This window comes from Cydia fagiglandana, chromosome 26 (genome assembly GCF_963556715.1).
Source record: "Cydia fagiglandana chromosome 26, ilCydFagi1.1, whole genome shotgun sequence".
Classification (NCBI taxonomy): Eukaryota; Metazoa; Arthropoda; class Insecta; order Lepidoptera; family Tortricidae; genus Cydia; species Cydia fagiglandana.
In genome coordinates, this window is record NC_085957.1 from 2334397 (window position 1) to 2360838 (window position 26442).

Sequence of the window (26442 nt, forward strand, 5' to 3'; positions counted from 1 at the left end):
GTTCCGCTTCCTCGGCGGGGGCTTGACCTTCCTGTGCAAGAACTTCACGTGCGTGTGCAGCGTGCCCGCCTGCGTGAACGCCTTATTACAAAAAGGAGCAAACCATATCGCTGCGAATCTGCAATACTAGGTATACAAATGTGTGTTAGGCGTCCATCAAGTGTTTGTTCCGCTTCCTCGGCGGGGGCTTGACCTTCATGTGCACGAACTTGACGTGCGTATGCAGCGTGCCCGCCTGCGTGAACGCCTTATTACAAAAAGGAGCAAAACCATATCGCTGCGATATCTGCAATACTAGGTATACAAATGTGTGTTAGGCGTCCATCAAGTGTTTGTTCCGCTTCCTCGGCGGGGGCTTGACCTTCATGTGCACAAACTTCACGTGCGTGTGCAGCGTGCCCGCCTGCGTGAACGCCTTGCCGCAGAAGCTGCACTCATACGCCTTCTCACCCGTGTGGATCTGACAACGAAAATAGTTTTTGGCAACGACAAAATTTTTGGTACAAGCTTTTATCGCTGACTGTACTTTCTTTCCACAGTCAACTATACTGCGAAACGTAATTCAAGACTAAAAAAAGTAAGAAAATTTGCCACTTTTTATTAGCGCGTCTTGTATTTATGTAAAAATAAGTAAATAAAAGTACTTCTTAAATCGTAGGAGTAGAATTACTAATAAATAAATTATCTTAGCCTGATTATTTATCAAAAGGAATTTACTATTTTTAAACAAATTATTGCAGTGGCAACACTGTCTCACTTTATTTGGTCTTGAATTACGTTTTGCAGTTTAATACCTATCCAGACAATTCTAAAAAACACAAACACAATTAGGTTGCCGTGTTTTATCACAGAGTTCCTATGGCGACCTCCTGTCTCCATCATCAGATCAGCTGGATGGATGATTGCATTGTCGCCCGACTTACATATGATGTATGCAAATTTTCAGCTTCATTGGAGATCGGGAAGTGTGGGTCAAATTTGACTTGCAAGATTTGACCCGTACTAATAGTTCCGCTACTTGACGGTAGATGTAGAATTGTAGACTACGAAAACAATAGTCGTTTTGGTAAAAAAACTGATGTATAAAATAAAAAAAATATTTTTAAATATTATTTACACTGATTGACTAAGTCCCCACGGTAAGCTCAAGAAGGCTTGTGTTGTGGGTACTCAGACAACGATATATAAAATATATAAATACTTAAATACATAGAAAACAACCATGACTCAGGAACAAATATCTATGTCATCACACAAATAAATGCCCTTACTGGGATTCGAACCCAGGACCATCGGCTTCACAGGCAGGGTCACTACCGACTAGGCCAGACCGGTCGTCAAAATGTATAGAATGAGCACTCATTGTCTTCTTAATTCTCTTTGTCTAGAGTAAAATGGGGACTACGTTTGTATTCCTCTGAACTTACAGCTCGGTGCACGTAGACGGAGGACTGGTGCAGGAACGTCTTGGGACACTCCGGGCAGCGGTACTTGCGCAGGCGCGCGTGCACGATGTCGCGGTGCTCCTGCGCACATCAATCAAATATCTTTTATTTCAGACAACTAATAAGGCATAGAAATCATACATAAAAAATACATAAAATCATAGAAATCTTAACACGGTCACAGTCCAGGCCGCGTAGCCAAGATGCACATCGCTTACGCTCCGTAGCGATCGAAACGCAACTGTCACTGTCACACTAATACGGAAGAGTGATAGAGAGACATGATGCTTTTCGTTGTCGAAGCGATAGCGATTGTAACCTCGGCTAGGCCGGCTGTGCTCCATACACCGGGTGTGGCCTGTAACACGAGCAAATAATTAAAACATAGACTCCTCAAGCGGTGACACTTTTGTTCAACAACTTTAAAAAATTATGAAGTATTTAGACTCCCTATTTTTCATACAAAATAAATATTATCTTCAATGGACGATGGACGCCATCGCCACGTCATATGATTCTGATGGACGTTGCTTGTCACGCCTTAAACATAACAAAATTCGCAATACATTGCGTCTTAGAATAAACTTTAAAGTGTATTAAAAATTAAACCACAAGTTATTTTTAAAAGTCGCTGAACAAATGTTGGTCAGTATGAGGAGTACAGCCTACAGTTTAATTTTTTGCTCGTATTACAGGCCACACCCGGTATAGGTCACGCTAAACTATCTACACACGTCCGTGCCCCACATATGGATCACAAAAATACTACCATTCACGCACTTAGATTAGTATAACGTCATACTGCATTTTAATATAGGGATAATAGGGAATATTACGCGAAACTCTGCGTAGGGGGCGCCACTACCACAATCCATCACAATCTGGGGGTCTACCGCGAAACAAGAAAATCAAAATTTCGTTATCTAATTTCTCTATCACTCTTGCATAGGTATTCGAGCGATAAAGAGGCAGATAACTAAATTTCGATTTTTGCGTTTCCCGATAGGCCCTTGTTAACAAACCGCCTTGATGCATCAATGTCATATTTTATTATCTGTGAAAACTTGTCATAAAACAGTTTAAGGCACAGCAAGTATAAGTTACTCTATGGTTTACTAGCTAGCTGAGTGCTGCACTCTGGCGGCAGAACATTGCAGTAATACCCCCTATTCTCGAGCCGTCGCGTTGTATGAGGATTGGCATTGGGAGTCTTTTATATTTACTAAACATTGCTATTACTTATTCTATGCCCAACTGCTACGCAATGAACATACCCGGAGCAGCGTGGCGGTGACAAACCCCTTGGGGCACTCCGTGCACTTGAAGGGCCGGTCGCCCGTGTGACGCATCTGGTGCGTCTTCAGCAGCGCCCGGCACTGCGGACAATGCTCCATCTAAACCTGCAATGCGATGAACATACCCGGAGCAGCGTGGCCGTGACGAACCCCTTGGGACACTCCGTGCACTTGAAGGGCCGGTCGCCCGTGTGACGCATCTGGTGCGTCTTCAGCAGCGCCCGGCACTGCGGACAATGCTCCAACTAAACCTGCAATACGATGAACATACCCGGAGCAGCGTGGCCGTGACGAACCCCTTGGGACACTCCGTGCACTTGAAGGGCCGGTCGCCCGTGTGACGCATCTGGTGCGTCTTCAGCAGCGCCAGGCACTGCCAACAATATTAATAATTATATACGTCATACTGCTGGGTACAGTCACCTGCAATAGTATGTTACTCTTCGAAGACCGCAAAAATATCTGATACGATCTTATTTGTAGAGCCATAAGAGCGTGTCACATATTTTTGCCGCCTTCGGAAAGTAACATACTATTCATTATTTTAGCATTAGAAAGAACTCCACAGAAGCAAGCGTGCAGTTTTTATCAGGCTCTTTAACCTTTTGGCCGCCGGACCTAGTCCGCAAAGACGCTCACTCACACGCCAGAGCAAATTTTAAGTAAACAACTAATAAAAAGTTTAGGGATTGCAAATAGTGATATCGATATTTAAAATATTATGGTAAAAATCTTTTTAATTTAGCTTTGTTCTTATCCTGTTTTAATTTCATTCCAAATTGCCAAAATTAAACATATGTTTTACACCCGAAAATGTTTAAAATATAGGGATTTAACATAAAAAACAACCACTAAACAATGTCGATTCAAGACGTGATATCGCCGCACTAGGCTGTACGAGAAGTCTTTTATACAAGACAACGGCGCCCATGGACTGCCCGCAATGCAGACCGACAAGGACTGTTTCCGCGCGGATCAAGTAATAATAGTCTCTAGGTCAACGGCGTAAGCGCTTGTCGGTACGTAAACTTTATTGGCGTAACGTTAAAGCTGCGCATCATGTGTCGATAAAGTCAATATACCGGAACTGTTTTAGTGAAAATTACACGTGGGTTGAATTTTTAATGAGTGAAGATATTATTCCGGAATTAGAATCTATCATTATAATTTCAGTTTGGTTTACATTAATCTGTAGGTAAACTCTTATCAAAAAAAAGTTCAACGATTTGTTACAAAAAAATTACACATTAACTTCAATGTTATAACAATAAAAGTAAAGTCTGATAAACAGGTATGTCCCTGTACCACACTTGTGCGAAGCGGTCGCTGCGGTGTATCCCTTCCCACTAAGCTATAAAATAACATCAATTATTTTTTTTATTTATCTCTTCTGCAATTAAATAGTCCACAATCTACAATGGCAAATTTACTTGTCTGACTCTACTTTATAGAGCTAAAGAAGCTACCTGAACTTTAAATATAGTTATGCCTATCTGACTCTCGTTCTACGTATTCTAGTAAGTAGTTACCTACTATTCGTTAAAAAAAATTGGCGATTAACAAGTGTCCAAATACTTAGATAAAAACATATTTCTGACTTTATATTTACTTTAAAAATTCCCATATCGAGTTAACATTCCCATCCCTAGCTGTCTTTTATACAAGACAACGGCGACGAGGAACATGAAAAATGTTGAAAATTGGAGCAATTTTTTTAAATGCCTTATTATAAAAGAAGGGATTTATATAGCGGCTTAAAAAGCAAATAAATGAAAAAACAAAGACCTTAAATATGAACACGAGTGTAAATGAAATTGCAATTGTTATTATTTTCACATTAACTCAGTGGTTGAATTTGTGTCTTGTATACAAGACGACGGCGCCAGCGTATCGTTCTATCGTTGTCTTCTATACCGGACAACGGCGGTCAAAGGGTTAATTGTTAGTAATTATTGAATTATCTAATGTAGCATGGTCAATACGTATAATTTACTTCAAATTAATACAGCTAAAAGTGCCGGATTTGGAACTACAAGCTTACTTCTGCGAAGTTCTTTCTAATACTAAAAAAATGGACTGTAGTATACTTGTACAGCCCATCTCGATTGACATACATATATCTAAGGACGGGCCTTAAAGACACTAAGAATGGTACCATTTCAGCGGTGTCACTCACGCAACTCAATTCGAGCCAATCGTGCAGTCTAACGCAACCAGTTGCGACCAATCGGCCGCGTGATGCGAACTCATCAACCAATCGCGTTGTGGCGTTAGGCTGCACGATTGGCTCGAATTGGTGTGCGTGACACCGCTGTAGTGGCTCCATTCTTATTGCCCGTAAGGCCGGTAAACTAGGCCTCATTGGATTAGTCCGGTTTCCTCACGATGTATTCCTTCACCGAAAAGCGACTGGCAAATATCAAGTGATATTTCGTACATTACATTTTCCTAAAAATTCATTGGTACGAGCCGGGGCCTTACCGTTAGGCCACCCAGGTCTTTATTTTTTTTTTCTTATTTGCAAGCTGGCAACAGCTTGGGCTTGGGTTTCTGCCCGCGGCGCTCGCCGGCCGGCTTGGGCCGGTTGTCTGTGTGTAGACCACTCACCGAGTAAGCCTTGCCGCAGATCTCGCACATGTTGTCCAGCTTGAACTTCTGCTTGGGCTTGGGTTTCTGTCCGCGTCGCTCGCCGGCCGGCTTGGGCCGGTTGTGTGTGTGTGTGTAGACCACTCACCGAGTAAGCCTTGCCGCAGATCTCGCACATGTTGTCCAGCTTGAACTTCTGCTTGGGCTTGGGTTTTTGTCCGCGTCGCTCGCCGGCCGGCTTGGGCCGGTTGTGTGTGTGTAGACCACTCACCGAGTAAGCCTTGCCGCAGATCTCGCACATGTTGTCTAGCTTGAACCTCTGCTTGGGCTTGGGTTTCTGCCCGCGGCGCTCGCCGGCCGGCTTGGGCCGGTTGTGTGTGTGTAGACCACTCACCGAGTAAGCCTTGCCGCAGATCTCGCACATGTTGTCAAGCTTGAACTTCTGCTTGGGCTTGGGTTTCTGCCCGCGGCGCTCGCCGGCCGGCTTGGGCTGGTTGTGTGTGTGTAGACCACTCACCGAGTAAGCCTTGCCGCAGATCTCGCACATGTTGTCCAGCTTGAACTTCTGCTTGGGCTTGGGTTTCTGCCCGCGGCGCTCGCCGGCCGGCTTGGGCCGGTTGTGTGTGTGTAGACCACTCACCGAGTAAGCCTTGCCGCAGATCTCGCACATGTTGTCCAGCTTGAACTTCTGCTTGGGCTTGGGTTTCTGCCCGCGGCGCTCGCCGGCCGGCTTGGGCCGGTTGTGTGTGTGTAGACCACTCACCGAGTAAGCCTTGCCGCAGATCTCGCACATGTTGTCCAGCTTGAACTTCTGCTTGGGCTTGGGTTTCTGCCCGCGGCGCTCGCCGGCCGGCTTGGGCCGGTTGGGCCGCACGGGCTTGATGTGCAGGTGGACGCGGTCGATGTGCACGGACAGGGACACCTTGGACAGGAAGGATTTGGAGCACTGTAACAAAATACAAATGTAAATTGAGGGTTTTTTTTTGCGGTTTCGGGGTTGGTCCCATAATAACGTATCAGCTCGTCCTCGGTCGGGTACAGCGCGCCGCACTGCTCGCACGCACTGCGACAGAGGGAGACAGACTCACCGCGTCGCATGTGAACAGCTGCACGCCGTGCGCCTCGTGCTTGTGACGTATCAGCTCGTCCTCGGTCGGGTACAGCGCGCCGCACTGCTCGCACGCACTGCGACAGAGGGAGACAGGTTAAACACGGAAATATACGAAGCTCTTTCAAATACCCCGCAGTAGTGGGGAGACAGTCCTTCGGTCGAACTCGACTCCGTTCGGCTCAGCATTGCTCCGAGCAATTATTAGGGTTGGCACCACTTGACGTCCTTTTGCGTGCACGACCACAGATAAGATAATCGCTTGAATTTTGACAACCCTAAATAGCCGAAAGGGGTAGTGCCATATATTAGAAAGGGACAGCATGATTCGACCCTGAACAAACTTCGGTTTTGTAAGAAGTTTCCTTTCTGTACGGTAGTACTATTATTTATTGTGCCTAGATTACCTGTGGTCGTTCTGGCAGAGTTGGCCCTCTTGCAGCTTGTGGTACAGCCAACGGTATAAATATGGGTGTACAAATCATTTCAAAAATATGTCCCATAACTCTTATGTCAGTGAATTAAGAACTATGGGACATATTTTTGAGTAAGTTGTCTACACCCATATTTTTACCGTTGACTGTGCAGGGTCTGCTTGGAGTCGAACCTGGGACCTCCGCGTAGACAGATCTAGGATACGTGCTCGTTGTGGCAATAGAGATAGCAACCGGCCGGTCAGTGTACGAAAATCCTTGTGGAAGGCGTTTTTTCTTTAGTTTTACGGAAATCTCCCGCACGCCGCATGCGGGGCCTGTCGCCTAATGACACTGGGCCTTAAGATCCTGTCAAGGCATAAAGTGTCATTCTATAGAACTCGCTAACTATGTAAACAAACCGCCATATTGAAACTGTCACTAAATTATGACTTCAGTATGGCGGTTTGTTTACATAGTTAGCAAGTTCTATAGAATGACACTTTAGTTACCTATGGTCGTTCCTCAACCTACCAACAGAGCGGCAGCTGATGTCCACGTGGGTTCATATACCTGTGGTCGTTGTGGCAGCGCTGGCCCTCCTGCTGTTGTTTGTGGTGCTGGAATGCCTGCTTGGAATCGAACCTGGGACCTCCTCGTAGACAGACCTAGGATACCTATGCTCGTTGTGGCAATAGAGATAGCAACTATGATGACGTGAATAAATGTATTTTCTTTCTTTCTTTCTTTCTTTCAACAGGTAAAATCCTTGTGAAAGCATCTTTTCTTTCGTTTCATGGAAATGTCCCGCACCGCGCATGCGGGGCCTATCGACTAATGAAAGGGCCTTAAGATAATGTCAGTGGTCTCTCCTCAACCCACCAACAGAGCGGCAGCTGACGTCCACGTGGGTTCATATACCTGTGGTCGTTGTGGCAGCGCTGGCCCTCCTGCTGTTGTTTGTGGTGCTGGAATGCCTGCTTGGAATCGAACCCGGGACCTCCTTGTAGACAGACCTAGGATACCTCTGCTCGTTGTGGCAATAGAGATAGCAACCGGCCGGTCAGTGTACGAAAATCCTTGTGGAAAGCGTTTTTTCTTTAGTTTTACGGAAATCTCTCGCACCCCGCATGCGGGGCCTGTCGCCTAATGACACTGGGCCTTAAGATCCTGTCAAGGCATAAAGTGTAATTTTATAGAACTCGCTAAATATGTAAACAAACCGCCATATTGAAACTGTCACTAAATTATGATTTCAGTATGGCGGTTTGTTTACATAGTTAGCAAGTTCTATAGAATGACACTTTAGTTACCTATGGTCGTTTCTCAACCCACCAACAGAGCGGCAGCTGACGTCTACGAGGGTTCATAGGGTAGCTGTGGTCGTCGTGGCAGCGCTGGCCTTCTTGCTGTTGTTTGTGGTGCTGGAATGCATGCTTGGAATCGAACCCGGGACCTCCTTGTAGACAGACCTAGGATACCTATGCTCGTTGTGGCAATAGAGATAACAACCGGCCGGTCAGTGTACGAAAATCCTTGTTACAAGCATCTTTTCTTCAGTTTTATGGAAATCTCCCGCACGCCGCATGCGGGCCCTATCGACTAATGAAACCGGGCCTTAAGATCCTGTCAGGGCATTACCTATGGTCGTTCCTCAAGCCACCAACAGAGCGGCAGCTGACGTCCACGTGGGTTCATATACCTGTGGTCGTTGTGGCAGCGCTGGCCCTCCTGCTGTTGTTTGTGGTGCTGGAGGGCCTGCTTGGAGTCGAACTGCACGCGGCACTTGCGGCAGAACAGGCCCGGCACCGATGGCTGCAGTTGCTGCAATATAACGTCGGGTGAGAATACGTTTGTGCCATACGCCACTTACATGGTTTGCAGGAGAGCGAAAATAAGCAATAGTTATTTGTACAACAAGAGATCAAAGTTTGATATTTCTTCGAGTGCTTATTTTGAGTCCCGTGCAAGCGAAAGATTCTATAATAGATTCACGAGCGTAGCGAGTGAATCTAATTTAGAATCTTAAGCGTAGTAAGGGATTCAAAAGCGCACGAGATGTAAATAACTTTGATCTCGTGTAGTACACAAAAATTTTCACCCTAAGCAGTGAGAACATACCTAGAGGGACTTGTATTAGACCCCGCATGTTGAAATGACATTTGACTATAAAGGTCACTTGAATGTCATTTTGTCTCACTCAGTGAGCAAAATGCGATTTTGCTTTTTAAGAAGCAAAGTACCCTGCTGAGGTGAAAAAAAAATTTTTTCGGAAAGTTTTACATTTAGGAAATATTGAACGTATATATTATTTAGGCACATATGTTTACTATTTATAGTACCAAACAAATATTGTGAATACAGTGGTAATCATAAAATAAAAGCATTTATATTTTTGCCATATCCGTTTTGATGAGTAAATGTTAAACGTATAATGTATGACATGTCACAAAAGTTGTGGATATGTCACACTTTTGTGATAATTTTCTGTTGACAGAGTGTAATTTTTCCTATAGTAAATTTCAGATATGGCACAACATTTTTCAAAAATAGATTTTTTCAAAAACCGATTAGTGTCAATTGTAGCATATTTTTTTGGTATTTTAGAAATCATTAAAAAACTATTTTCTCAAAAATGGATATGGCACAAACGTATTCTCAGCCGACGATAATACGATCATTGCTTGAACGAATAAAACAGGGCGAACAAAGTCAAAGGAAGTTAAGAGCCTATCAACGTGCACACTAGCGCCACTGCTAAATAATCGTGATTATTTAAATTTAACGACAGATATTTAAAAAAAGGGGGCCGCTACGTACTGTATTTTGTATTTAAGTACCTTTTGAATACATTAAACTAGTTTTCATGTTACTGGATTCGTCAATCTATGCGTTAAAAGTTAAAACGGCCGTTTTTAGGGTTCCGTACCCAAAGGGTAAAACGTTTGTTTGTTTTTTTTTGCATTATGGTACGGAACCCTTCGTGCGCGTGTCCGACTCGCACTTGCCCGGTTTTTTGGTTCATAGTTTGACGAATCCAGCAACATAAAAACTTTGCCGCGCGATATGGAGACGGAGCTTAAGGGTTACGTTTTTTCCTTTTAAGCCACGGAACCCTAAAAATAGTTGAATGATAGTATACCTTGTTGTGTGTGCGCGCCTTGTGGCTCCGCAGGCCGCGCCGGCTCGTGAAAGTCTCCCCGCACACCTCGCATGTTCCCCCGGCCGCGTTCTCCACCGGGTGCGCCATACGCATATGTGTCGTTCGGGTCGTTTTCTTCCTGTATAAATAATTTTATTGTAAAAAATTTAAACTAATAGGGCATGTTAAATAAAAGCTTGTAAAATAACTCAAAACCGGCCAAGTGCGAGTCGGACTCGCGCACGAAGCTTTCCGTACCATTACGCAAAAAACGGCAAAAAAATCACGTTTGTTGTATGGGAGCCCCAATTAAATATTTATTTTATTCTGTTTTTAGTATTTGTTGTTATAGCGACAGCTGAAATACCTACATCATCTGTGAAAATTTCAACTGTCTAGCTATCACCGTTTACGGGATGCAGCCTGGTGACAGACAGACAGACGGACAGCGGAGTCTTAGTAATAGGGTCCCGTTTTTACCCTTAGGGTACGGAACCCTAATAGAGGCGTGTAAAAAAAGTAGTAACTCACACAAATTGTTTGTCACAATGTCGGCACTTCAGCGTTGTCCCCGCGTGTATGCCGGCGTGAAGAACCGCGTGCGACCTGCACAAACATAACCATAATGAAGCGGGTCTCTAAGTCACTACCCACCAGGCCAGAACGGTCGTCAACGGGGTTGGCAACTGTCAAATGTTTGCATTTTTTATTTATTTATTTGTTCTATACTAAAATCTTACATTCAATCAAACAGAAAAGTGCCGTGAAACCCTATCGGGTTTGTACCGACACGACATTCGTGGATACATTTTACATTACACATTGTTGTGACACATAGGATAATCAAATGTTCATCATCATCATCATCATCTCAGCCATAAGACGTCCACTGCTGAACATAGGCCTCCCCCTTGGACCTCCACTCGTACCGGTTGGAAGCGATCCGCATCCAGCGTCTTCCGGCGGCCTTAACAAGGTCGTCCGTCCATCTTGTGGGTGGACGTCCTACGCTGCGTTTGCTAGTCCGTGGTCTCCACTCGAGCACTTTTCGACCCCATCGGCGATCTTCTCTGCGCGCAATGTGGCCTGCCCATTGCCACTTCAGCTTGCTAATCCGGTGGGCTATGTCGGTGACTTTAGTTCGTCTACGGATCTCCTCATTTCTGATTCGATCACGCAGAGAAACTCCGAGCATATCAATCAAATTTTATATAAAATTAATTAAGTTCTACAATAGATGGCGCCATCATAACTTGCCCCATTTTCTACGAGATTTAGCTTAAATGGCACAGAATAAATAATAGTACTAGGTACAGAAGACTCACTCTCTAACAAAACGCGTCTGTTACGACCAGGACAGATATGGCCGCTAGGTGGCGACAGCACCACGCGCGGCTTATGCCTAGCCACCAAAATTGGTGTGGAACGGATGTACTTTTAGCTATCTGTAGCAAAGCGACGAAATCGCGGAGTGAGCCACGCCTGTAAAGGGCTGGCATCCAGTAAAAAACAATAATTTGACACGATTCTAGGAATTGACAGGGCAAGCTATGATGGCGGCATCTGCTAAAAACTTCGACCGGCCAACTCCATTTAAAAGCATCAATCGCGCTGTTTAGGCGTTAAGGTTCATTTTGGAGTGAAGGTGTTAGAAGAAATTAAAACAGGTCCATACTCTTATGACTATTTATTGCAACTAAAACTGCGGCGGGGTCAACTCATCATAGGTACATATAGGTATGCAGTATGCATGTATAGGTGCGTATAGGTAATCAAATTTCGACTTAACATACCGCCTACCAAAAACAACAGTTTTTAAACTAAGCTCTAGAATGGATAACAAAACATTCGTTAACCTAAAACCACAAAATAACACTAGGTACATTGTAAACTTTAACCGAAACATAAGTTACGTAAGGCAAAAATCTAAAGTCGATTAAGTTTACATTAAGCGTTAAGTTAACAAATAACAGCCCTGCAAACTGTGAAACTAAATCATTATAAAAAATATAAGTCTTTACTCAGTACAATAGGTAGGAACAAACTTAAACTACACTATCGGCGCTAATTATTTATACTAAATATGTAGGTACATTTTATTCGTAAGAAACACAATATCTATCTATGGTCGGGCCTTAGAGAATATTATAATTTCACAAACAAGTTAGCTTGGTGCTAATTACGTGCTGCATAACTAGGTCAAGCTAGGTACCTACCCACAAATGTATACCAACTATCAACCAATAATAATGTTAAAGAAATAAACAAAATCCCATCACCCAGCTGCTCGTTTACCTTTGAGAGATATACGTACATATGTTATCAACAATAAGCGAACTACTTTGAATCTTACATTCATAGAAATAAAGTGTAATTTTCCATAGTTCATGTTATCTAGTTACATCGTCTCGCTTCTAAATAATGTAAATTGAGCAGTTTAACAAAATAATTAAGGCAAATAGATTACAAATAGATGAAATTGATTGCTTAATAACTATTTGTAATGTAATCTCACATATTAGAATGTAACATGTAGGTAAGACATTGTAACATATTTTTACGTACTTATTTTTAACTATAAAATTATTTTATTTTACAAAAAAAACATCTTGTTTGCTAACGTAATTTGATTAGATTCAATTGAAATGGACTGTATAGATTGTTTTAGGTACTTGATGTTAGCTAAACAAATAATGTCTTTAGTAAACAATGCTTAGTTTAAGTACGAACATAGAAAATCGTTACATCTTAGATTTTAGAACTATCTAATGAACACACTCGAGTATGATTCTTATGCTAACACGATAAGGTCTCTTTTTGTATATGTTGGCGAATTAATACCGGAGTGGTTTATTTGTTAAATAACTATCTAAATCATCCTAACGTTTACTACTTAGTTACGTCCAGGTAAGTATCTAAGTATAGTATGCATATGTATTGACATAAACAACGGGAAAGCGATTATCTAATGATGTCTGATTGAGTTGATTAGAGGTTTTACCTGGTAAGTAAGTAGGTATTTATTTTAAACTTTAATTAGGTATATTTTAAAAGACTGACCGCCCACCCTTTTATACTCGGGTTTGTCCATCTCGATGGTGAAACACAAGTATACGGCCTATACTAAAGTAATGGTAAGCGGACACTATATCCTAATTATCGGGGTGCTTTGGCAAGAGTACCAATTTTGACAAGGGTCTTTTCAGAAGGTTGTTTCCTTTACACTGCACCGTAACTACTCGCACCAGCTGGTCAGGTCCTGGATGTAATGTTGTTATCTTTCCCAATAGCCACTTTGCCGGCGGCATGTCATCCTCCTTGATTACAACGATATCTCCAACAGTTGGTGGATTAACTGTATCCTGCCACTTGTACCGTTGCTGTAAGGTGTTTAGGTATTCCGCTTTCCATCTTCTCCAAAAATCTTGCGTCTGTTTTTGTATAAGCTGCCATCTGGTCAGCATGTTAACATTTCTATTTTCATAGTTTATATCCGGAACGCTAGTTACCGGTTCTCCGATCAAAAAATGACCAGGTGTAAGTGGATTTAAGGTGTCTAACGTTTCATCTAAATGTGACAAAGGCCTTGAATTACAACAAGACTCAATTTGAGCCAGTTGAGTCGCCATCTCTTCGTAAGTCAGCTTTGTGGTGCCATTAACACGATTTAGATGCCTTTTTACCGAGCGTACGCCAGCTTCCCAAAGTCCACCAAAGTTGGGAGCCTTCGGGGGAATAAAATGCCAGGTTGTGCCATCATTGGCTAAAAGTTCCGCTATTTCCTTAGCTACACTTGAGTTGCTCTTTGCGAACATGTCTCTAAGCTCTTTGTCGGCCTTTACAAAATTAGTCCCGTTGTCGCTCCAAAGATGCAAGCAGCGGCCTCTTCTGGCAACAAATCTACGGAAAGCTGCAATGAAAGCTTGTGCTGTGAGGTCCGTCACAGCCTCCAAATGTATCGCTCGGGTGGACATGCAGATGAAAAGACAAATATATCCCTTTGTCGACGTGTGACCGCGACCCTTCGACGTCCTCAACTGCACAGGTCCTGCGTAGTCTACTCCACTGTTAAGGAACGCACGATGAGGTGTAACCCTCGGGGCGGGCAACTGACCCATCAGTTGCTGTTGAGTTTTAGCCTTTTCCACAATACATGTCCTGCAACTGTGGGTAACTTGTCTGACAGCTGCCTTTAGACTAATAATCCAATATTTGCTTCGAATGTATGTCATCATAGCCAGTATGTCTCCGTGCAATGTTCTGACATGCGCTTCTTTGATCAGCAGTTTTGTGATATGTTGCTTGCTGGGAATGATGATAGGGTGTTTTGCTTCTTCTGCTATGGAAGAGTTGTTAAGGCGGCCACCGACCCTCAACAGACCACGTTCATCTAAGTATGGAGTCAGCGTGATTAAAGAACTCTTTGCCTTAATTTTACCATTCTTTTTCAGGTCTTTAATTTCATCTTCATATATCGAATATTGGTAGTATCTTATACATCTCATTTCTATTTCTTCCATTTCAGCTGCTGTCAAATAATCTTCTCGATTTGTCTTATTTTTCCAGTTTATAAATCTTCGGCATTGAGCTAGTACTCTCTTCAACTTTGTCAAGGATGAGAACCTTTCCCAGATAGGAGTGTCACCTAGGTTAATGTGAAACGTCTTCTTCATTTCTAAACTTGTTGGTTTAATGTCAACTCTAGTGAACTCGGTATCTTTGTCTTTCAGCCACTCTGGTCCAGTCCACCATAGTCCATTATCTACTATTTCTCTTGCTCTGATTCCCCTAGAGGCAAGATCGGCAGGGTTGTCTCTTGACTGAACATGTCGCCATCTGTCATTATCGATTATTTGTATAATTTCTGAGACTCTGTTGCCCACAAAAACTTGCCATCGGCTTGGCTGAGACTGTAACCAGGCTAGGACCACCATCGAATCTGTCCAGGCATATGTCTTCTCCATCGGTATCTTCAGTAAGTTTGAGAGCTCATGCAATAGCTTTGCAAGCAAGACTGCGGCGCACAGTTCTAATTTCGGGATACTCAACTGCTTCAGTGGCGCCACCTTTGTTTTCGCTGCTATCATTGTAATATGGACTTCATCATCCTGATCAACGACTCTCACATAAGCTACTGCGGCGTATGCCACTGATGATGCGTCAGCGAACCCATGCAGTTGTATATCCTTACAGCCTGCTGTGATTTTCATCCACCGTGGGATTCCTATCATTTGCAGCTCGTTCAGATCATCTCGGTAAGTAACCCATTCGTTAACTATTTCTGCGGGCAGTTCTTCATCCCATCCATGGTTGCAAAGCCATAATTTCTGTATCATGACCTTCGCTGTTATGACGACTGGAGCTAGCCATCCTAAGGGATCGAAGAGACTCGCCACATCTGATAATACTAACCTTTTTGTTACAGGATTCCTGAGTTCCGGTAAGTTCACAGTAATTTTAAAGGTGTCTTCGTTCCTGTCCCAGGTAAGTCCAAGTATCTTTATTACCTTATCTAGCTTTATTTCTAGACTGTTCACTGTTTCTTTACTGTCACTAACCTCTTGTAAGTACTTTAACAACTCCTCAGAGTTGCTTGACCATTTTTGCATGTGAAAGCCCCCTGCTTTTAGTAACTTATTAACTTCATTACATATTACTTTCATTTCAGATAAATCTTCATGGCCAGTCATCAAGTCGTCCATGTAAAAGGAGTCCTTAACCACTGCTGCGCCTCGTGGATACCTTTCAGATTCATCGTCAGCGAGTTGAAGTAGCGTTCTTACTGCTAACCAAGGTGCCGCAGCGGTCCCAAAAGTGACTGTTAACAGCTGATAACTTTCCAAGATGCCAGAAACTTCATCTCGCCACACTATCCGCTGTAAATCGGTATGGTTGTTTGTCATTTTTACTTGACGATACATCTTGACTATATCGCCTACCACACAGATTTTGTGACATCTCCAGCGAATGATAAGGCTGCGTAGATCAGGTTGCAAGGTAGGCCCCACTAGCATGCTGTCATTTAAGGATCTACCGTTGGAACCCTTCGATGACGCATCGTATACTATCCTTACCTTTGTAGTGTCCTTATCCTCACGAATTACAGGGTGGTGGGCTAGGTAAATAGCTTCCCTTTCATCTTCCTTCTTTACCTTCTTCATATGCCCTAAATTCAAATATTCATTGATGACCTTTGTGTATTCTTCTTTCAGTTTGCCATTTCTCTGGAACTTTCTTTCTATTTGTTGGAACCTAGTAATTGCTTGCTGCTTTGTTTCACCACAAAGCTTTATTGTTTCTTCTTTAGTTTGTTTCAGGGGCAGATGCACTTCATACCTTCCTGTTTCATCTCTTACCGTTGTATTTTTGTAGATTTCTTCACAACTTTCTTCCTCCTTAGACCAAGCTTTCTTGGTTGTGTAAAGTTCTGTTTCCAATTCCCAGAATTTTCTTAGTAGATTGTTATCTTCCTCGACCTGTCTTGTGATGTGAAAACTCCTGACATTATGAGACCTGCTTGAATTTACCTCAATATCACCTGACAAGATCCACCCGAGACGGGTGTGCTGCGCGATTACGTCGCCTGGCCCCCTAATCAAACCATTGTCCATTATCTTAGCATAAATTTTCGCACTAAGTAAAATATCTATCCTACCTGGTACGTTGAAGGTGGGGTCAGCCAGTTGTATATCCTTAAGCTGTGGCCAAGTATAACCTCTAATTTCCCTTTCAGGTAACAAACGCGTTATAGACCTCAACACATATGCATTGTTTACATCAAATGAGAAATTTGTATCATATCTAGACGTAATCTGTAAATCTACTAAGTGCTTAAGAGATGTGCGATTACCTTCACCAACACCAAACATGACGCCGCTGATCTCGTTTTTCTTTAAACCTAATAAATCGACGACTCTTGATGTAACTAGTGACACCTCTGAACCTGGATCAATGAGAGCACGGAAGACGTGTGACTGACCTGAACTCGACGTGACGTCTACCAGTGCTGTGGCTAACCATATATTCTCACCAGGCTGTTCTCCGCTTGCCACATGCGCTGTGACCTTGGTGACAAACTTTTCTTCGTTTGTGTGTGCAGGCGGATCCTCTTTCGTTGCAGTTGTAACCTGTTTGTCTTCACTTGCTGTCTTCTTCTCTCTATGTAATAAGGAGTGGTGTTTTCTCTTGCAGATTTGACATGTCGTGCGTTGTTTGCATTTAAACACGGTGTGATTAGGTATGAGACAATTAAAGCACAAGTTGTTGCCTTGAACGTAGCTGTATCTCTCTTCAATAGGTAGCTTGCTAAACTGCTTACAATGATGTATGTAGTGCTTTTCTTTGCAGAAGGTGCATTGCAGATCGTCGTTGCTAGCCGTTGTGTGAAATGACTTCGGTTTAACACTCGGTGGTTGTTTGTAACTTCTATTTGCAGGTTCTACCATCTCTAATGTGCGAAACCGTGTTTCCAAGAACTGCTTTAGTCTTTCAAATCCAGGCAAGTCATCGCTACTATCTTCACTAATTGTCTCTTCCCATTGTTTATGACTGCTGACATCTAGCTTAGATATGACGACAAACGTGACGATTGCATCCCACTGATCGGTAGGCAAACCCAAATTCTTCAGCGCGTTCATACATTCTACAGTGGTATCTAACAGCTGTTTAATAGCGGAGGCCGATTCTTGAGATAACGCTCGTTGTCCAAAAAACTTCTTAAAAACTGTATTCGCTATATATCTCTTGTTGTTATATCTCTTTTTCAGAATCGCCCATGCCTCGGTATAATTTTCTCCGGTGATAGAAAACTGCCGCAATAATACTTCAGCATCGCCCGTCAGACTACTTTTCAGGTAGTGTAATTTCTGTACGTTTTCTAATGACGAGTTGTTATGAATTAATGCCACAAAAAGGTCGTGAAATGATTGCCACTCTGTATAATTCCCATTAAACGTCGGTATGGAAATTCTAGGCAAACGGACTTCACTATTGGATGTACTTGTGTTACTCACAGTTTGTTTGGACGTGTCCACCTTGGCGGTTTCAGAACTAAGCTTCAATAACACCGTCCTCAACTCTCCTTTGTATGTATAAAACAACTCCTCAAACTGGTCAAACATATCCTCGGAGAAGTACGGAAGTAATTGTCTGTCTTCTATGGAAATCGATAAAAGTATTTTCTCGTGAACTGTCTTAAATTCCTTCCAATAAGTATCTAACGTATCCATTCTTCCTTGTACATATCCAATAGTTATCCTCTCCTTAGGCGACTTTTTGTAGTTGCTATAAGCCTTTTCTATCTTTTCATAAGTATCTTTCTGAAGTAGTATACGTTTTTCTATCTGCTCCATTGTGTAATTTCACTACTACGATATCACCAAATTAAATACCAAATCACCAAGTTCTAGAATGTTCCAACGCGGCACTCACTTTTTACCGTGTAGGTAAGCGCATAAGTCCGTAGGTAAGTACGCGCTGCATATAAGTACGTAATGTTCACTGCTATCTTATTTTGCCGCTGTTTATGTATAAATACACTATTCCACTGTCCTTTGAAACATGCCAAATCACTCAGTTCAATTTAGTTCGTACAATAACGGTTGTAGAAATATTTGTTTGTAAATCCTAAATTTACCAGTCTATATCGTTCTTTTCACTTTAATTCACTAAAACACATTTTAATCCGTTATATTGTCCACTTTTTTGCACTGATTTGTCCATATTTAACTCCAAATTACATAAAATTCACTCCGCGCAATAGGTCACCGTAAATGATATCCGTGGTCGATGGACCATAATGTTTAGGCGTTAAGGTTCATTTTGGAGTGAAGGTGTTAGAAGAAATTAAAACAGGTCCATACTCTTATGACTATTTATTGCAACTAAAACTGCGGCGGGGTCAACTCATCATAGGTACATATAGGTATGCAGTATGCATGTATAGGTGCGTATAGGTAATCAAATTTCGACTTAACACGCGCTCTAAATACATGTTTTCATTGTTTTTTCGCAGAATACAAGATCTCGCAGTCGTAGGTTAGAGTCAGTTTCATACCCTGAAGTTAATGGAGTTTAAAAAAAAACACCGCATACAATAATTAATACCTATAAATACCAAGTACAATAAGTAGAATGGAGCAGAGGTCCTCACGAATAGACTTTGTTGCACCAAAGTCAGAGTTCTGCCATTCTCGAGAACGATCTCCCTTTTGTACGGCGAATATTCTCCCCCGAGAATATTATTCTCAGTAAATTGAGAATGTTCTCGAGCGGTCTGTATTTCCCATGGTAAATTGCGAATGTTCTCGTGCTATGAAATTATTCATACAATATTCAGCAGTGGTTTTACCATTGACAGTCAGTTGGTGAGTTAGCTAAGCGCCATTTGCACCATCCCGCTAACCCGGGGTTAACCAGTTAAATCGTTAACTTAGTGCCAAATTGTACTCGTGACCATGGTAACTCTAGGTTTAACCGGTTCGGGGGAGCATCGTGGTAGAATACTCGTGATCTCACGATGCTCCCCAAAAACGGCAGAGAGGGTAACGCCGCAGGGGAAGTTAGTGGGTATTCTCCTCCCCTCCCTTTGAGTAAGAGGGAATACGGGTGGAGCGAGTTCCACATACCACCCCATCCCCAACGGGCCTTCGCAGCCCGGGGGTGAGATACGTAAATGTATTTACCCCTGCGAAAAAAAAAGGTTTAACCGGTTAACCCCGGGTTAGTGAATGGTGCTAAGGTAGTTATTGTACTCACTCGCCCCACACGATTTCCCCGCATTGTCTGCATTTGAACATGAGCTGGTGCGCATTCTGAACATGTTGTCGGAGATTCACGGCGAAGCGGTAGCGAGAGTGGCAGAGGTGGCACTCATTCGAACCAACGGACTGAAAAAGATATGCATGGTGGCTAAAAATAACTACATTCCCGTTGCCAGGGAGGTTTTGGGATTACTGAGCAACTTTTACTATGGGACCAACACCGAAATCACGAAAAAAAAAATTTGGCTGTTTTATACATTTTCGCTGGTCCATTTTCTATGGGAGGGTTAATTTTTTTCAGGTCAGTTAATAGCAGATTGTTAACCAAGGGTGGAAAGTAATCCATTTCACCCGAGATATTCTGGCGCTCGAACGAAGAGAGTTTTACCCGAGTTAAACATTGTACTTTTTATTTCGACTATGAAGAAAGTCAAACACGAAAAATGTAGGTTGATTATTGGTAATATCGATGGCAAAAAGCGGAACTGCTGTAACCGCCACGTGGTCAAAAAAAATTTTATTGCATATTTGGAATCAGCAATTTTTTCTGCGTCGAATGGTCTGGGTCCCATGGCTCTAAGACGCTTAGAAAAAACTGGACAGCATCGCAAAACGAATGTATTTTTTTGACCATGCCCCCTTCAAATTTTTTTTTTATTTATTATGAATGGGCTTACTCATGGCCACAGACTACCCGAGGCGTAGACGTGGCCTACGATGGAGCGAGCTCGCCCAGAAGGTGCCTGTTCACTCTTGATTTGAAGGTTGCCGGGTTATAAGAACACGGAAATATAGACGCCGGCAAGAAATTCCATTCCTTGGCAGTGCGCATAAGGAAAGTAGAAGCAAAGCGCTTCGTGCGAATTGGTGGAATATCTACCAAGTAAGGATGGAAACCGGCCGGCCGGTCTAAAAGTCCGATGGTAGAATGGGGACGGTGGAATAAGCTCGTGTTGCTGTAAACGCCCAAATAGTAGCAAATTTTTAAACGAGTACACTTAAGCCTATTTCGGTTTATCATGACCTAACGAGTGTGGTGTTTACAGCGCTGCCGAAATTTTGTCCTGTGCGTATACATCATTTTTGCATGTACTGAAAAAAATGACTCATCAAGATTACTGCAATTATAGTAAAATAAATTATCTATCATCGACGCATACTACGTTTACTTCGAAAATAATATAACATCAAGTGGCAGTTACGATATTAAAACGAAATTAAATCGTGCATGGATACATCTGAGAGTTAAAAATAAATAGTGCGTAGTGGTAGTGATCTTACCGGATCATGCGCAATCTTCATATGATTCTCCAAAGTAGTATTATTCATAAACCCTTTATAGCACAGCTGACACTTCACCACGCCCTTAATGGCCTTGTCAGACAATTTCCTCCTCTCCATATCTTCCACCATCTCCTCTTCTGTCAAACACTTCACTTGGAAGTCATATTTCTTCTCAAACTCTTTGTAATCTTCTTCTCTTTTAATTTTGCTCTTCTTTAAACGTTTCTCCTTCTTTTTAACTACAAATTTAACTGATGATTCTTTCTCTCGAGTTTTCTTTTCCGATCTTTTCCTTTTAGGAGATTCAACCTCAATTATGTCTGCTTTTTTTCTTTTAGATGCTTTTCTGGTTGTTCTTTTAGGTAGTATATCTTCTTCTACTATAATTTTACTCTTATCTAGACTTACTTCGGTTAAATCATCATCTTTAACTAGAGAGACATCTGCAAAGTTGATATCAAACGGTTTCATATCATCATTGGGTAGAAATAGATCATCATCCATATCAACATGATCATCATCTATCATATCCGGCACTATTTCATCTTTCACATCATTGCTTGTCTGTATTTCTTCAAATACAATATCTATAGTTTCTTTAGTAATGTGGTTAGAGAGAGGATGTGTTAGTTTGTGTGCTTTTCTATCAATAGTTTGGATGTAGCTGTTTGTTATCTGTAAATACACAATTTTACTTATAAATAATAATATTAAGAACGGATACAATACATACTTTTATATGCATGCCATATAAGAATTCGTTTAAATTTACTTATAGTATTAAGTTTTAGTTAAGTACATTGCTATGTACCCTAACAGGGTGCATGTGAACACTAGCTGTAAAATGCTCTTTGTAAGGCCTTATGTAACACATGATTATAAATGCAATAAAACTTTTTTATTTAATAACATTTTTACAACTTTATAACAAATCACTATAACTTATAAATAAAAAATTTGCCCTAAGTCATGGTCCGTAGGTAGGGTGCCCAGAAGGCTGGCCGCATTGCCCCGCTGGATGGCAATGCTGATCCTTTGGGCAAAATATAGGCCAGCCCTCTGGTCACCGGAGGCCTCTATGAGGCGCAATAAATGAATTATGAATTACAATATAGATCATTATTCTTCAATTTAGCTACATTACATTGCACTTATGAATGATAAAAAAAATTTTTTTTGTCAATGTAGATTTTGGAAAGTTTTAAAAATGATGTAGATTTCGGAGTTTCAAGGTTTAAGTCTACAGCTCAGAGCCACTAGTTCATAAATCAGTCGACAAATCTGTTAGAGACGCCCGGTTGTTGATGCACTGGGCCAAAAACTTTTCTCATGGAAGTAGGTCGCCGCCTGCAAGAAAAGGGCCTTGACCCGCGCTCCGGGTTTTTCCTGGTGCAAAGGCTGTCCATCGCAATTCAACGCGGTATATTTTTAGAGAAAAATGAACTTACAAAGTGTTGGTGCAGGAGTGCCTGCTTGAGCAGCGCTTCGGCGCGGCGGCAGCGCGCGCGCAGCGCCTGCGCACGCGCGAGCTGCGCGCGGCACCACGCGCACAGGTGCTGTGGCAGCCCGTCCCATGCTGACAGCTGGGGGGTTAAAACAAGATAACACTTTAAACTCTCACGTTTTGTACACACGTTTTGTAATTAAATATTACACAAACGGTAGACCGCAATATAATTTAATTGTTTTTCTTATCGCGGTAGACCCGTTTGTGTAATGAAATGTTAAAACAAGTATTTAATTTCTCTGAAAGTGGTTGATTATTTATGAACCAGTTAAAAGTGATAAGTCTACCCTACAATGAAAAAAATAATGCCAAGTCCTGCAAACGGGTGCTTCGAAAGGCTCGATTCGACCACGTCAGTCGAATAGGGGCCAAACTCGCCTCCTACCCTCCTGGTAGCAAGCGGTTCTGGTCCCTGTCGAAAGCGGTCGAATCCAACTTCTGCCGACCCACATTGCCACCTCTGCAGAAACCTGATGGGACACTGGCCCACTCCGCGACAGAGAAAGCTAACTTGTTTGCTTCTCTGTTTGCGAGCAATTCACGTCTAGATGCAGGCTCAAAACTTCCACCTACGCTATCTCATTGCAGTTCCTCTATGCAAAGAATTGCTATACATCAAAAAGAGGTACGCCGAGCTCTGCTGAATCTTGACGTGAATAAGGCCAATGGACCAGACGGTATACCTGCACGTGTACTAAAGCAGTGTGCGCCTGAGTTGTCTCCTGTACTGACACGCCTGTACCGCCTCTCTCTCCAAACAAGAACGGTGCCGTAATCCTGGAAGCTTGCAAACGTGCAGCCAGTACCCAAGAAGGGTAGTCGTGCTGATCCCTGCAATTACCGACCAATCGCCATTACCTCCATGCTCTGTAAAGTCATGGAAAGGGTACTTAACGGCAAACTGCTGGCATACCTCGAAGCAAATGATCTGCTCAGTGACCGTCAATATGGCTTTCGCCGAGGTCGGTCTACTGGGGATCTTTTAGCGTATGTCACGCACTGCTGCGGCGAGGCCATCGAGAGGAACGGTGAAGCGCTTGCTGTTTCACTGGACATCTCGAAGGCCTTTGACAGGGTTTGGCACGCAAGTCTCCTTAGCAAGCTTCCTGCTTACGGCATCCCTGCTGATTTTTGTAGCTGGCTATCTGATTTCTTGAGTGAACGGTCGATCAGAGTAGTTATTGATGGCTGCTCTTCGGACCTCATGGCCATTGACGCCGGTGTTCCTCAGGGGTCTGTTCTCTCCGCAACCCTTTTCCTGCTCCACATTAACGACATGCTGCAACCCAGCATTGTAGGTTATGCAGATGACAGTACGGTTGTTGAGAGATATTTGGCTAGTGCAAGGGACAGCAGGGAGGATATACGTTCACAGAGAGAGGCCATGGTTGAGCGAATGAACTTGACCCTTAGTCTCGTTTCCCAGTGGGGTGATGACAATCTGGTCACGTTCAATGCCTCCAAAACGCAGGCGTGTCTATTTTCCGCTAAACGGAGTCCATTCGACCTGACTCCTTCTTTCCGGGGTGCATCTGTACCTATTACCGACAGCCTGGAACTCCTCGGCATGGAGCTGAGTTCAGTCCTCGGCTTCGGCAGCTTCATTGAGTCTAAAGCACAAACTGCGGCCAGAAAGCTGGGCGTCCTAAATAAGGTGAAGCGATACTTCACATCTGGACAGCTTCTAACACTTTACAAAGCTCAAGTCCGGTCGTGTATGGAGTATTGCAGCCACCTGTGGGATGGCTCAGCTAAATACCAACTCGCCGCTTTGGACTCAGTGGAGCGCAGAGCCAGGAGGATGATTGGCGACAAGAAGCTAACGGCTAAGCTTCAGACTTTGGCCCATCGGCGGAAAGTCGCCAGCCTGTCGGTATTCTACAGGTTGCACTTCGGGGAGTGTGCCCAAGAGCTACACGAGCTCATTCCACCGTCCCCATTCTACCATCGGACTTTTAGACGCACGGCCGGTTTCCATCCTTACTTGGTAGATATTCCGCCAATTCGCACTAAGCGCTTTGCTTCTACTTTCCTTATGCGCACTGCCAAGGAATGGAATTCCTTGCCGGCGTCTATATTTCCGTGCTCTTATAACCCGGCAACCTTCAAATCAAGAGTGAACAGGCACCTTCTGGGCGAGCTCGCTCCATCGTAGGCCACGTCTACGCCTCGGCTAGTCTGTGGCCATGAGTAAACCCACGCATAATAAAAAAAAAAAAAATAAAAAATAAGTCAAACTCATTGAGTAATTAAAAAAGCGGCCAAGTGCGAGTCGGACTCGCCCATGAAGGGTTCCGTACCAGCGAGTAACATGATAAAATTGCGGTTTACGTATTAAAAAAAAACTACTTACCAGATCTCGCTCAAACAAATTTTCGGTGGAAGTTTGCATGGTAATGTACATCATATATTTTTTTTAGATTTATCATTCTCTTATTTTAGAAGTTACAGGGGGCGGACACACATTTTACCACTTTGGAAGTGTCTCTCGCGCAAACTATTCAGTTTAGAAAAAAATGATATTAGAAACCTCAATATAATTTTTGAAGACCTATCCCCATATAGATATAGATACCCCACATGTATGGGTTTGATGAAAATAAAATTTTTGAGTTTAAGTTCTAAGTATGGGGACCCCCAAAATTTATTGTTTTTTTTCTATTTTTGTGTGAAAATCTTAATGTGGTTCACAGAATACATCTACTTACCAAGTTTCAAGAGTATACTTCTTATAGTTTCGGAAAAAAGTGGCTGTGACATACACGGACAGACATGACGAATCTATAAGGGTTCCGTTTTTTGCCATTTGGCTATGGAACCCTAAAAATGACTAAAATTAAGTAAAAGAAAACATTTTTTTTTACGAATCCACCTGTTGGCCGGTGTTATACATAGTTTTCGGTGCTACACATACTTTTCGGTGCTACACATAGTTTTCGTAAGACACATTTATATTTTGTTACTGTTTTGCAAAAAATTCTTTCAGTTTAGGGATGGAGAAAGTTTTATTCGTTGATCGAAAATTTGGTTGTAATGGATTTGTTTGTAATATTATTGTTCAATAAAAATGATCATTTCCAATTGTAGACATCATAGCAAGAAATTTGTATTTAACAGCTAAATGATTAGATAAAATGTTACAGGTAAGTTTAAAGTTCTTAAATTGTCAATAAAATGTTATACATCTCTTTGACAATACAAACAAAAGGTGGCAAATAGAACAAGAGCAATAAATTTCACTAATAAACCTCTTAAACTTATTAGCAACTGACCATAGCATGTATTCAATGGGCTTTCAAACTAAAATACTTAATACTAATCTATCTACGAAATCTATCTATGAAATTTTATACATTTATAACTTAGAATAGTTCAAATATCAAGAAAAACTCACAGTTGTGCCCATAATCTCCACATAGACCTGGTCTAGACCCCATTCTCTGATGTCAAAAAGTCTGCCCTCCCAAGCTAGGCAAACACGACACGCCACCAAAATATCGGATTCCAGTTCTTCTTTTACCCTATTCATGGCTCTTAACTATATGAGATTGATTGTAAATTTCTAAGTTTAGGAGTATAATTATATAAATAAGCTAACATTACATTAAAACGCTAAGTTTAGTTTATGCCAATTATAAACAGTAAAATAATACAACGCTAAAATGAGATTGACGAAAGTTTCTCCATTTTACTTCATAATTTTTATAAGATACTTCTAACGCTATTCGTTGAAGAGATAGATTTAAGGGAGAAAATTGCATGAAAATTGACACTGATTTTGTGACATAAGTAAGATAAAAATGATGGAACTAGCGTCAACCTATTTTAGTCAGTGTTGTAAGCGCAAAATAATAATGATAGAAGCCATAACAGTCGGGCGTACCCGACCGCATCTTTGCTG

The 26442-nt window shown here is 42.3% G+C and overlaps 3 protein-coding genes and 1 long non-coding RNA gene across 4 annotated transcripts; all 4 read right to left on the reverse strand.

Moving 5' to 3' along the window:
- Positions 1–313: 313 nt before the first annotated feature.
- Positions 314–2839, reverse strand: LOC134677284 (zinc finger protein 726-like). The gene is made up of 3 exons (XM_063535717.1): positions 2720–2839; positions 1428–1526; positions 314–460 (listed from the first exon to the last, which is right to left on the reverse strand). The coding sequence occupies exons 1-3, from the start codon at positions 2837–2839 to the stop codon at positions 314–316; spliced, it is 366 nt and encodes a 121-aa protein (XP_063391787.1).
- A 2631-nt stretch (positions 2840–5470) lies between these two features.
- On the reverse strand, positions 5471–26203 carry LOC134677285 (zinc finger protein 62 homolog). The gene is made up of 10 exons (XM_063535718.1): positions 25936–26203; positions 22483–22617; positions 21032–21709; positions 19746–19876; positions 10521–10595; positions 9990–10128; positions 8550–8671; positions 6415–6511; positions 5521–6272; positions 5471–5483 (listed from the first exon to the last, which is right to left on the reverse strand). The coding sequence occupies exons 1-10, from the start codon at positions 26068–26070 to the stop codon at positions 5471–5473; spliced, it is 2277 nt and encodes a 758-aa protein (XP_063391788.1). The 5' UTR covers positions 26071–26203.
- Positions 12906–18961, reverse strand: LOC134677688 (uncharacterized). The gene is made up of 2 exons (XM_063536151.1): positions 15107–18961; positions 12906–15037 (listed from the first exon to the last, which is right to left on the reverse strand). Exons 1-2 carry the CDS (start codon positions 18338–18340, stop codon positions 13142–13144), a joined length of 5130 nt encoding a protein of 1709 aa, XP_063392221.1. The 5' UTR covers positions 18341–18961; the 3' UTR covers positions 12906–13141.
- LOC134677595 (uncharacterized) lies at positions 24868–25368 on the reverse strand. Its single transcript, XR_010100051.1, has 2 exons — positions 25122–25368; positions 24868–25071 (listed from the first exon to the last, which is right to left on the reverse strand). It is a non-coding gene; the product is annotated as an uncharacterized LOC134677595 (long non-coding RNA).
- Positions 26204–26442: the final 239 nt, after the last annotated feature.